Below are 13,486 nucleotides of genomic sequence, written 5' to 3'. Positions count from 1 at the left end.
GGGATGGGATAGCAGGCTGCTTGCTGCTTGTGCTGATTGACACATTTGCAAAACAAAGACCCTGAAGAGGAGGTGCAGCATTATGAATATTTTCGTCAGCTTCAGGGATTCTAGTGTTAAAGGGGACCCCTGATAGTTTAAGCCACCTCCACAACATAGAACCAGCAGTTATTTTATTCCACTTTAAGCACAAGAGAAAACAACCCCAAAAGTAAAAACATTCAGTTAATTACTTGGGCAGCCTAAATATGCAGCCTGTAAACGTGATTGATGTTTGTGATATGTTCAAGTACAATACGATGTGTTAGCACTTAATTGTCTGCTTATGGGTATGGCAAAAAAAATGCAAGCTTGATCAAACAACTGATGAAAAACATAAAAAATACCTGAGTGAATGACATATAAACAAGTAAAATATCTAATAATGGTAATATATACTCAAATTTCATATTACTCCTACTGATAGCATGTTTCATTTCAAACAAAAGCTTTTTTGTAAAATTGTGTTTTGTAATGTGACTTGACTTTTGTAAATGGTCAAGGAAAAGGAGATATTGATCTAATTCAGGAATGCTTTACTCATGCAGTTGTATATAGCAAGTTCAACAGTAAGCAGCTCCAGTTATTACTTGACTAATGCAGTTATTCAAAGTGACTTACAATAATCAAGACACAATTGATTTAATTTCTTTTTGTTTTTCCAATTGGAGTACAAGCAGGTGAAGTGTTTTGTCATGATAACACAGTGTCAGTAGCAGGATTTGAACCTACAACCTCAGGATTTCATGTCCTAGGTCCAAAACCTTAACCACTACACCATAGTGCCTGTGAGTAATAGCCTTTGGTAAAAAAACAAACAAATATTGTATACAAGAAAGCACTTAATTAGTTACATAGTACCTGTGATACATCCAGTTAACTGATGATACTGTAACTGAGGTCCATTGTCTTATGACATTTCCTGGGCGAAACCAGGTAACCCAGCTGATAGATATACACTGCCTGGCCAAAAAAAAAAAGTCGCCACCTGGATTTAACTAAGCAAATAGTTAATAAATAAATAAATAATAAATGAGCCTCCTATTGGATAATTACTGCATGGGCGATTATCTTTCAGCTGGCAACAAGTTATTTAACTCCAACTGGTGCAATGAGCTGATTCTCATTTCTTAAACAACCATGTCGAAAGACACATCTCGTGGTCGTGGAAAAGATGTTAGCCTGTTTGAGAAGGGTCAAATCATTGGCATGCATCAAGCAGAGAAAACATCTAAGGAGATTGCAGAAACTACTAAAATTGGGTTAAGAACTGTCCAACGCATTATTAAAAACTGGAAGGATAGTGGGGACCCATCGTCTTCAAGGAAGAAATGTGGCTGGAAAAAAATCCTGAATGATCGTGATCAGCGATCACTTAAACGTTTTGATTTCACCAATCGAAGAAAAACAACAGTAGAACTCAGGTCTATGTTTAATAGTGAAAGTAAGAGCATTTCCATATGCACAATGCGAAGGGAACTCAAGGGATTGGGACTGAACAGCTGTGTAGCCGTAAGAAAACCACTAATCAGTGAGGCAAACTGGAAAAAAAAAGGCTTCAATTTGCTAGGGAGCATAAAGATTGGACTCTGGAGCAATGGAAGGAGGTCATGTGGTCTGATGAGTCCAGATTTACCCTGTTCCAGAGTGTTGGGCACATCAAGGTAAGAAGAGAGGCAGATGAAGTGATGCACCCATCATGCCTAGTGCACCATCATCAATGCAAGATCTTGGTGAAAAATTAATGCAACACTGGATGGAACTAAATCTTGTGACATTGCAGAAGCTTATCGAAACAATGCCACAGCGAATGCGTGCCGTAATCAAAGCTAAAGGCGGTCCAACGAAATATTAGAGTGTGTGGCCTTTTTTTTTTTTTGGTGGTGACTTTTTTTTTGGCCAGGCAGTGTATGTGCATTTTTGGTTGGATGCTTTTTTGTACTTTGTGCTTAACTGTTAGAGATGCATAGTGTTCTGGGCACTTTTTAAGATCTTGTGTCATTTAAAAGGATATCCTAAATTGACTTGTAGTTGGTGTGTTTTCCTCTGTGGATAGTATTCTTTCCCTTAAATACACATGTGTTCGGATTGTTGGTGACTATATATTGGCTCAGTGTAACTGACTGTACCCTGCACCATTTTTTTCCCTTGCATTTGACCTGGCCCTCTTTACCTGAAATACAATAAGCAAGTTCAATTAGAGGGTGAATTTAATTTATTTTTAAATGTCTCCTTTTTGACTGGCTTCTTTCTTTAATTTTGATTGGAAATCCTGTGATTGATCAATGCAAGGTTAAAATGTAGAATGTAAATGAAACTCCGTGCCTTAGTACTGAGCTGTAGAAACTATCCATCCATCCATCCATTTTCCAACCCGCTGAATCCGAACACAGGGTCACGGGGGTCTGCTGGAGCCAATCCCAGCCAACACAGGGCACAAGGCAGGAAACAATCCTGGGCAGGGTGCCAACCCACCACAGGCTGTAGAAACTAGTTTTCCTTAAAATATAGTCTGATGCACATCTAGTTATTTTGTGTTACTGGATATATGTCCAAGTTCAAATATGTTAACACAAAGGTGTGATATTGTTTTACCTTGTCTTTAAGACTGTTTTTGGCATTTGATTTTGATATGCAATGGAATGTCAGTCATTATCTATAGCTTATTTCCCCTCTTTCTTGCTGGAAAAAGTGTTAAAATAAAACTGGCAAAATCATTAATAAAGTTCAGCTTTAGATGCTTCCTTATGAGCACAACCACAGTGGTGTTCTCCAGTTACTTGTGAACTTTTTCAGTGCCAGCAGGGGGCACAATCATACTTGCCTTTTAAAGCTAGCTTGACATGCTTGTCTATAACAACAGGTGTGAATGTTTTTTTACATTTATTGTGTAATATTAAACAGTTAAGTAACAATGTTAATAATAATAATAAATAAAAAAAGATCAAAGAATTAGAAAAGTTCATGTTAATAAAAATTAACACATTTCAACATTCTGTTATTTATAACGTGAAAGTTGACAGTAAGAAATTGAGGGTTTCTTAACTGTGCTGATGACTGGTAAAAAGCATCAATTCATCTTCACAAATCATTACAGGAAAATTGCTTTTGGAATGTAAATTTAAGTTGGAGTTTTCTGCTGCTTCTTTTTTATTTATTTATTTTTATTAAAAATAAAGTCTTGAGGTGTGCTGATTGTACCATTACTGATTGTTCAAATATTTTCAAAAATTCAATAAGCTTGTTAGAAATTGGATGGTATTTTAAAAGATGGAATTTGATCCAAGTAAGTGTAGATAATATCTTAAGTATATGCTGAAGTGGACTGGTGTTGACTGGTCCCTTCCTTAAATCAGAAATTGCCTTGTTTTCTCTGGTTTCATTTGACCCTGTCTGGGATAATAATGAAAGAATGGCTTTTCTTTTAAAATTGTAATAAGCTAATAATAGAAAGCTCTCTTCTGTATTCTTTGTGTATCTGTATTATTTTGGAGTGGATTTTCCACTTTGAAGAAGATAAATAAACAAGTTAGGTTTTATTTTAGCTTCATTGCTACTTTTGTTCACTGTTACAGTGATGCAAAGTAGACCATCAGTAGGCTTCAGCTGTTCATGAGCTCACATTCCAATCCTTCCGCTATGTCTCCTTTTAATACAAAATGACAGTGGTTCTTTTTAAAATGCTTTAAATTTTTGGAGAACCTCATACTGTTAGAGAAAGTGTTCCCAACCGAGGAACCTGAGTTTAGTTGTTTTTACCCAAGATCTCATTCTTTCTGCAACTATGCAAAGTTTATGATGTTGGGTAAAGCTGTGGGCCATAAATTAGTCTTTACTAACATGCGAAGAAATCCTTAGACAACATTTGCCTAAGCTTGGATGATTAGTTGGCTAAGGACCAATTACTTGTGTACCTGTCAGTTTTGCATCTCCACTCCAGCGTAAGTTTTGCTTATGTCATCTCCTGCATTTAAGCTGGCAATATTTTAAATAAGGTCGTGTCTGTCAGATTCAGGGGTTACTTGCAGAACTCCCTTCACATCACACCAGTATCCCTGGTCTTTCCTCCACCCTACTTACTTCCCTGAGACGTTTTTAAATTACTGATTGTTGTGTAAGAATTTCTTTAAAATTGTGCTATAGTCACCCTTCATAGCATTACTGATATTTTCTATATGAGATTGCTTAGGGATCCGAAGTGTGGCTCCCATGATAGCAGACATTAAACGGATTTGTCTGCCCCACCAACTGTCTTTACGCAAAATCATCTTTTTTTGCCAAGGTTATGATCCTAAGATTCAGTGAATGCATTTATGCTTTTTAAAATTGTTTTCTTGATTATTCCTTCACTTAGGTCTGTGGTTCTTATGCGTTCATTCATTAGCTAATTCTTGGCATGACTTCCCTTGATGTTTTCTTGTAACTATTATTTTGTTTCTTTGATGATGCCTCACATAACGAAGAGGATCTTTTGAGTTTCCTTATCCTTTCTATTTAATTAAATAGCAAGAATGTATGTAATATGTGCTTGTAACAGTAACAAAAGTATAAATACAATATAGCTATAATTTACTTTATTTCCTACCACATGATTACGGTGGCTGTGTGGAAGAAAAAAAAATCAAAGGTAGCTGCTTTGGCAGAACATTCAGTTAAATTCACATTTTATGTCCGTTTCCCTTTTTTTTTTAATTTTTTTTTTATCATGAATAAAATATCCCTCTTAATTCAGTATGAAGATGGCCTTTGACTGATTGTCATATTTTTGGATGATGATGTGACTTTTAATTGCTATTCGGTGACAGTACTCAGCTTCAGAACTTACTTATGGATTTCTGCTTTGCCTTTTGAATGTGTTATGAACATCAAAAAGCATTTATTTTTATTTGCAGCAATACATGTGTGAAGATTACCTAGATACGATAATGCAGTGCTTTTATTTAGTTTGTACTGTAAGCAATACACCATGTGATTATCTGTATTCTTTTTTCCAGAACATTTGCCTAAATTGCAACCAAGGTCATATTCTGCTGCCAGGTATGTTTCTCTACCTTTCTTATTGAAGTTTACATAACTTACTGTTCTATTCATGCTCTAAGAATTTCTTCCGGCAACATTTTTAGTTTAAGCCTTTAAACAGATCACACTTGGGAATCTTTTTACCTACAGAAAGATTTAAAGTCGATTCTTTTAAATGCTCTGTGTTCATAGAAGTTAAACACAAACTGATGGCAGTTCCTAAATAATAGAGCAGCACATCAATATATGTACATATTTCAGATTCTGACACACTGTTATCTTTACTGTGTCTAATATTTTAGTTCTCAATTGAGATGTGAACTATATATGAAAGGCTGGTGGTAACAACAACTGCATGTGCAAAGATATTCACAGCTGTTGTTGGGTAGGTTGACTTTTACTGTATTTTAAAGGATTTGCAGCAATCAACATCTTCTATTTATATTGTTTTTAAGAAAACAAAAAGAAAACAAAAACAGTCTTAGTGATTTAGTTTTTATTACTATAAGAAAGTAATGTTAAACTTTGGAACATTGAAGGGCTGAAAATGCTTATGTTTATCAACATAGATGTACATTTTCATAATTCTTTCTTCATTGCTAGGTACTTGTTTAGATTGTCAGTTTGAGAAAGTTTTGAGGAAACCAGAGATAGATAGATAGTTACTTTATTAATCCCAAGGGGAAGTTCACCACTTTTGTGAAATTGTGCCACCATTTCCAAATCCTGTCTTGAAAAATGCCAAACTATTCCTTTAAGTCAAAGTAATTTCTTCACGATCATGACATATATTAATTTGCCACATAAAACCATGTTATAAAGTGAAGGATTTTTCTTTATAAACTTAAAAAATACTTTGATCTTGTAGATTACAATGGGGCTCAAATGAACCCTGTATCCATAAGTGATGGAAAACCCTTACAACTTACCAAATATGTCCAATATAAAGCGGCAAAGGTTTTGATTTAAGAAATCATGTCTTCCATCTTTATGAAACACATGCAGACTCTACAGTGCATCCAGAAAGTATTCACAGCACATCACTTTTTCCACATTTTATGTTACAGCCTTATTCCAAAATGGATTAAATTCATTTTTGTCCTCAGAATTCTACACACAACACCCCATAAAAAGTTTACTTGGTTTTTGCAAATTTATTAAAAATAAAAAAAACTGAGAAATCCCATGTACATAAGTATTCACAGCCTTTGCTCAATACTTTGTTAATGCACCTTTGGCAGCAATTCCAGCCTCAAGTCTTTTTGAATATGATGCCACAAGCTTGGCACACCTATCCTTGGCCAGTTTCGCCCATTCCTCTTTTCAGCACCTCTCAAGCTCCATCAGGTTGGATGGGAAGCGTCGGTGCACAGCCATTTTAAGATCTCTCCAGAGATGTTCAATCAGATTCAAGTCTGGGCTCTGGCTGGGCCACTCAAGGACATTCACAGAGTTGTCCTGAAGCCACTGCTTTGATATCTTGGCTGTGTGCTTAGGGTCGTTGTCCTGCTAAAAGATGAACCGTCGCCCCAGTCTGAGGTCAAGAGCGCTCTGGAGCAGGTTTTCATCCAGGATGTCTCTGTACATTGCTGCAGTCATCTTTTCCTTTATCCTGACTAGTCTCCCAGTCCCTGCCGCTGAAAAACATCCCCACAGCATGATGCTGCCACCACCATGCTTCACTGTAGGGATGGTATTGGCTTGGTGATGAGCAGTGCCTGGCTTCCTCCAAACGAGACGCCTGGCATTCACACCAAAGAGTTCAATCTTTGTCTCATCAGACCAGAGAATTTTCTTTCTCATGATCTGAGAGTCCTTCAGGTGCCTTTTGGCAAACTCCAGGCGGGCTGCCATGTGCCTTTTACTAAGGAGTGGCTTCCATCTGGCTGATCTACCATACAGGCCTGATTGGTGGATTGCTGCAGAGATGGTTGTCCTTCTGGAAGGTTCTCCTCCCTCCACAGAGGACTTCTGGAACTCTGACAGAGTGACCATCGGGTTCTTGGTCACCTCCCTGACTAAGGCCCTTCTCCCCCGATCGCTCAGTTTAGATGGCCGGCCAGCTCTAGGAAGAGTCCTGGTGGTTTCGAACTTCTTCCACTTACGGATGATGGAGGCCACTGTGCTCATTGGGACCTTCAAAGCAGCAGAAATCTTTCTGTAACCTTCCCCAGATTTGTGCCTCGAGACAATCCTGTCTCGGAGGTCTACAGACAATTCCTTTGACTTCATGCTTGGTTTGTGCTCTGACATGAACTGTCAACTGTGGGACCTTATATAGACAGGTGTGTGCCTTTCCAAATCATGTCCAATCAACTGAATTTACCACAGGCGGACTCTAATGAAGCTGCAGAAACATCTCAAGGATGATCAGGGGAAAAAGAGTGCACCTGAGCTCAATTTTGAGCTTCATGGCAAAGGCTGTGAACACTTTTGTACATGTGCTTTCTCAGTTTTTTTATTTTTAATAAATTTGCAAAAATCTCAAGTAAACTTTTTTCACGTTGTCATTATGGGGTGTTGTGTGTATAATTCTGAGGAAAAAAATGAATTTAATCCATTTTGGAATAAGGCTGTAACAAAACAAAATGTTGAAAAAGTGATGCGCTGTGAATACTTTCCGGATGCACTGTATGTGGAGCATGGTGCTGTGATGCCAGAAAGCATCTGTAGTGAACTGTTTTTAGCCTGTTTTTAACTTGAATTAGTAAATTAGTGTTACTAAATTGACCAGGTAGTGCGTGTGTGTGCGTGTGTGTGTGTGTTTGCCCTGCAATGAACTAGTGCCCTTTCTGGATATTGTTCCTGATTTACATCTGATTCTTGTAGGGATAGCATCCTGCTGGACTGCTAGCCTGCACTTTATAAGCAGGTTGGAAAGATACAGTGGTGTGAAAAACTATTTGCCCCCTTCCTGATTTCTTATTCTTTTGCATGTTTGTCACACAAAATGTTTCTGATCATCAAACACATTTAACCATTAGTCAAAATGCAGTTTGTAAATGGTGGTTTTTATTATTTAGGGAGAAAAAAAAATCCAAACCTACATGGCCCTGTGTGAAAAAGTAATTGCCCCCTGAACCTAATAACTGGTTGGGCCACCCTTAGCAGCAATAACTGCAATCAAGCGTTTGCGATAACTTGCAATGAGTCTTTTACAGCGCTCTGGAGGAATTTTGGCCCACTCATCTTTGCAAAATTGTTGTAATTCAGCTTTATTTGAGGGTTTTCTAGCATGAACCGCCTTTTTAAGGTCATGCCATAGCATCTCAATTGGATTCAGGTCAGGACTTTGACTAGGCCACTCCAAAGTCTTCATTTTGTTTTTCTTCAGCCATTCAGAGGTGGATTTGCTGGAGTGTTTTGGGTCATTGTCCTGTTGCAGCACCCAAGATCGCTTCAGCTTGAGTTGACGAACAGATGGCCGGACATTCTCCTTCAGGATTTTTTGGTAGACAGTAGAATTCATGGTTCCATCTATCACAGCAAGCCTTCCAGGTCCTGAAGCAGCAAAACAACCCCAGACCATCACACTACCACCACCATATTTTACTGTTGGTATGATGTTCTTTTTCTGAAATGCTGTGTTCCTTTTACGCCAGATGTAACGGGACATTTGCCTTCCAAAAAGTTCAACTTTTGACTCATCAGTCCACAAGGTATTTTCCCAAAAGTCTTGGCAATCATTGAGATGTTTCTTAGCAAAATTGAGACGAGCCCTAATGTTCTTTTTGCTTAACAGTGGTTTGCGTCTTGGAAATCTGCCATGCAGGCCGTTTTTGCCCAGTCTCTTTCTTATGGTGGAGTCGTGAACACTGACCTTAATTGAGGCAAGTGAGGCCTGCAGTTCTTTAGACGTTGTCCTGGGGTCTTTTGTGACCTCTCGGATGAGTCGTCTCTGCGCTCTTGGGGTAATTTTGGTCGGCCGGCCACTCCTGGGAAGGTTCACCACTGTTCCATGTTTTTGCCATTTGTGGATAATGGCTCTCACTGTGGTTCGCTGGAGTCCCAAAGCTTTAGAAATGGCTTTATAACCTTTACCAGACTGATAGATCTCAATTACTTCTGTTCTCATTTGTTCCTGAATTTCTTTGGATCTTGGCATGATGTCTAGCTTTTGAGGTGCTTTTGGTCTACTTCTCTGTGTCAGGCAGCTCCTATTTAAGTGATTTCTTGATTGAAACAGGTGTGGCAGTAATCAGCTGTTTTATTGTGGGGTGAGTAGGACTCGCCAAGTTCATTATGGGCTGTATGCCCTAAGTGTGTACACATACCCATAGAATCTAATCATAATCTCACTTGTGCACTGTTTGAGTGATGCCTTCACAGCCTATCGCACCTCAGTATTTACCTTAGGTACTGAAAATATTTATCTTGAGAAACCCAGGGATACTGGTCTGGTCATGTCCTAGTCAATAGAAGCTGATACGTCTTGGTTGTTGCCACTTATAAATGGTGCATTACTCCTTACTCTGCTACTCATTATTGCTGTTGTCCCTTCCCAGTTGCTAACCCTGTGGATGTGGCTATCTACCCACAGGTACCTTGTACATACCTCAATTACCATATTGAGATGTGCAGACAATGTATAAAATTTAAAAATCAATATTTATTAAAATAGAATGAATAACTGTAGAAATTAAATAAATGATTAAAATATACATAAATAAATACCAATGTTTGTATATAAAGTCCTAATAAAAATACACCCTTGTTCCAAAGTCAAGAAAATTCACCCTTCTTATATTTATGGAAAGTATTGTCTAAGGAAATTCCTGTGTTGTATAGCAGGAAAAGAAGAGAGAGAGAGAGATTATTTTTCAGGCAGCTTATCTTTACTTAGATGTCAGACTGATGCATGAAAGGTGTCGTCTTTGTCCAGGTTGATGGTTCTCTCTGTCTCACCCTCTAGCAGTCCGTCCTTTATGACACATGCATCGGTTGGGGTTTCTGGGCCCTGTGATGTTACGCACAGCTAATGGGTGAACTAATCTGATGATCAACTTCTTGTCACAGACACAAAAGAAAAATAAGACTTGCATAAGAAGGTGTAAGTATCAGAATATAACGCAGCAATTCACTGTGCCATTCACATGATCTCATTGTGCTGCTCTATATAAAACATCTGGGAGTAAAATTCCACAGTTAATTTGCAGTTCATCATAACACATCTGAGCAGAACATGTAGCAAAAAGTAGCCCCCTCTTTGACATTCCAAACCAAATGTCTGCAGTTTGCCCTCTGTTAGGGCATGTGTGCTTTTTTTTTTTTTTTTGTGTTTATATCCTTAATATTATTAAAAACTGCAAGAAAGTACTTTTATATAGTGTTTTCTGATTTTGGTTTACCACTGCTTGCACTTTGTTTATTATGACTTGTATTTCTTTTTAGAAAGTGAGAAAGAAACGTTTGGTGTGCAAGATAATATGACTTTTGTAAAATTTGGAGTAGTTCCCCAGTAAGCCCTCTGCATTGTCTTGATGTGGTAATTGCATATACTGTAGTAGTGTTGGAAAATGCCAAGCACCCTGCTATTCAATATATAGAAATAGTTACTTAATATATTATGTGCTCCAGTTTAGTTCTTTAATATATTGCAATTTATGAATCTATTTTTGGGTGATATAAAATTCATGTCCTTTAACTAGAGTCAAAATGCAGCATCTAATTAGAGGACACCTTGACTCAAATCCATCCATCCATCCATCCATCCATCCATTTTCCAACCCGCTGAATCCGAACACAGGGTCATGGGGGTCTGCTGGAGCCAATCCCAACCAACACAGGGCACAAGGCAGGAACCAATCCCGGGCAGGGTGCCAACCCACCGCAGGACACACACAAACACACCCAGCACACCCTAGGGCCAATTTAGAATCGCCAATCCACCTAATCAGCATGTCTTTGGACTGTGGGAGGAAACCGGAGCGCCCGGAGGAAGCCCACGCAGACACGGGGAGAACATGCAAGCTCCACGCAGGGAGGACCCGGGAAGCGAACCCAGGTCCCCAGGTCTCCCAACTGCGAGGCAGCAGCGCTACCCACTGCCCCACCGTGCCGCCTGACTCAAATCAATCCAAATAAAAGTTACTTTAACAATTACAAAAAGATGCACACTCCATTAGGAATCTTCAATTATGGTATATAACACATACATTGTATGGTGCTTCTTTTGCTCTGGAGAATTATTAACTTTGTGTTATTTTGCTTTTATAGCTTTAAATATTGTGAAGATAAATGTTGGCCAGTTGAGAAGTAGGATGTATTTTAAAACTTTAGCCAAAAGTTTCTTATATACAAAACCGTCCCCTGCGGCTCTGTCCGCGTATTAGTGAAACAGCACAGTGAGGAGGGCCCTGCCCAGCTCCCCAATCCTCACGTCGTGCTTCCCCCTCTCCTTGGCCTGCAGCCTATGTCTCGGATTAGAGCGAATATATCTCTCCTGCAAGCGAACTATGATTCTTAGTGCATTGAGGGAAGTCGCAAAATCAAAAAGAATTATATACAGAATTATAGAAAAAACCCAATCTAAATCTGTTAAGTAGTTCTCTTATTCGCTAGCTAAGCGGAGGTCAGGTTACGCCCCGAGGGTGGTGCATGATTGAGGAGGGCCCTGCCCCCCTCTCCTCGGCCAGCTGTGTTTCTCGGCTTCACACAAATAAATCAGTACCGCAAGTGAACTGTGATGCATAGTGCAATGAGAGAAGTCGCAAAATCAACCGGAATATTCAAGCAAATTATAGAAAAACCTGATCTAAATCCATTAAGTAGTTCTGTCATGAAAGCAGACAGACAGGCAGACACAGGCATTGGAATTAAAAAAAAATATATATATATTGTGGGGTACAGCCCGGACACAGACAGGTAGACAAGATGGTTTCACCACACACGTTTATTTACACTATTTACATCCATTGAAGTGCACATTCCCAATGCCGCAACACCAATCACCCCTTAAGTCCTGGCCACAACACAATGCCTTCTCCAAGTCTCTGGTCCGCCTCCACTCCTCTCCACCAAGCTTCGTCCTCTTCCACCCGACTCTTGCCCCTGACTGGAGGGAGGCGACCCCTTTTATACACCCCGGATGGACTCCAGGTGCATCCTAAGGGCTTCTGTAGACACACCCCTGTGTGGCGGAAGCTCTGTCGGTGTATCCGGAAGTCCTCCGGGTGTCCCCAATACTCTTCCCCCCAGCACTTCCGGGTGTGGCGGAAGTACTGAGGTCCAGGGCTCCCAAGGCATCGGGGCGCCCCCTGGCGGTGACCACGGGCCCTTACAGGGTTGAGCTTCCAAGCTCTGTACCCGTGGCCCCCACAGCAACCAGGGAGGACACCCCCTCGTGTTCTGGAGGAGGCACAAGCCCTCCTCCGGTCCTCCTGGGCATCCCGGCCGGGCATGAACCCCCGCCGGGTACCACAATATATAATATATATCTATAATCTTCATTTGGATCTTGATCTTTGTTTGTCCGCGAATGAATTAGAAGAAGAAGCACTAGATGGTAGTAGAGAGACAGCTAAAACATAGGCATTGCATGAAGAATCGCCTCCAGGCTTATACTACTCAAGACTGTAGTACTCCAGTCACACCTCAAAACACAGACACTCAAACTAAACAAATTGTTGTGCTTTAAATTAACTAATCTTTATATATAATCTTCATTTGGATCTTGATCTTTGTTTGTCCGTGAATTCCACGCATGCGTAGACCACCTTCCAGTTTAGTACGTTGTTGTTACTAACGGATGTCAACAATGTGCCGGAATAACGAAAGGGGTGGTGGACAGTGTTACGCTGAATAGCTCCTGAGGCCTGGTTAGAGAATGAGATTGCCGAAGATGAAAGGTACGTGCCTACGTAACATATGAATGAAAGAAAGACAGTGGGTAAAATGAATGACAACGTAACAGCACGTTCCGGAAATTTTTATTGTTACGTTGTAGCCGGCGAGTGCTGCGCGTCTCACAGTTGTACTCTGGCTTGCTCACATGTCAGTAGAGTGATCCCTATTTGTGCTTTAAAGAGCCTGGATACCTATGTGTCCCCCTTTTATAACCATTGCTCCGTGTATATTGCCTTACTCTTTGGATTGCCACAAAGCAACCTGCGAGATTGGAGAAAGGTTGAGAAGAGATCGTGAGAGGAAACGACAGCGTCGTGAAAACGAGGCGGACTGTGAACGGAGAGAAGCAGAAATGCTCCTACACCACCACATAATTACTATTCGGACAGTGATTCCGAGTAGGCCGCTCCTATCAAATCAATGTCCAAGGGTTTTGTTTTGTAATTTTGTTTCCCTCATAAAAAATCATAATGCTGTGTGACGAAGGGCCCAGTTCACGACTGGCAGCCGCGTTTAAACAGGGAGCCCTTCACAGACACCTTTAACACGTGCAACGTAGTTGGGCGCACATGGCTAGTGTATA

At 39.9% G+C, this 13,486-nt stretch overlaps 1 protein-coding gene across 2 annotated transcripts in view; it reads left to right on the top strand.

The window, feature by feature from the left end:
• The window catches only part of mtrr (5-methyltetrahydrofolate-homocysteine methyltransferase reductase), a 144,508-nt gene that overhangs the window by 77,519 nt on the left and 53,503 nt on the right, over positions 1-13,486 (top strand). For both annotated transcript variants that reach the window (XM_028803413.2, XM_028803415.2), the window contains exon 10: positions 5,034-5,076. In XM_028803413.2, the coding sequence (XP_028659246.2) occupies positions 5,034-5,076 (43 nt within the window). The remainder of the gene's footprint in view (positions 1-5,033; positions 5,077-13,486) is intronic.

Source organism: Erpetoichthys calabaricus, chromosome 6, assembly GCF_900747795.2.
Source record: "Erpetoichthys calabaricus chromosome 6, fErpCal1.3, whole genome shotgun sequence".
NCBI classification, from domain to species: Eukaryota; Metazoa; Chordata; class Cladistia; order Polypteriformes; family Polypteridae; genus Erpetoichthys; species Erpetoichthys calabaricus.
This window is presented reverse-complemented; position numbering and strand designations above follow the sequence as displayed.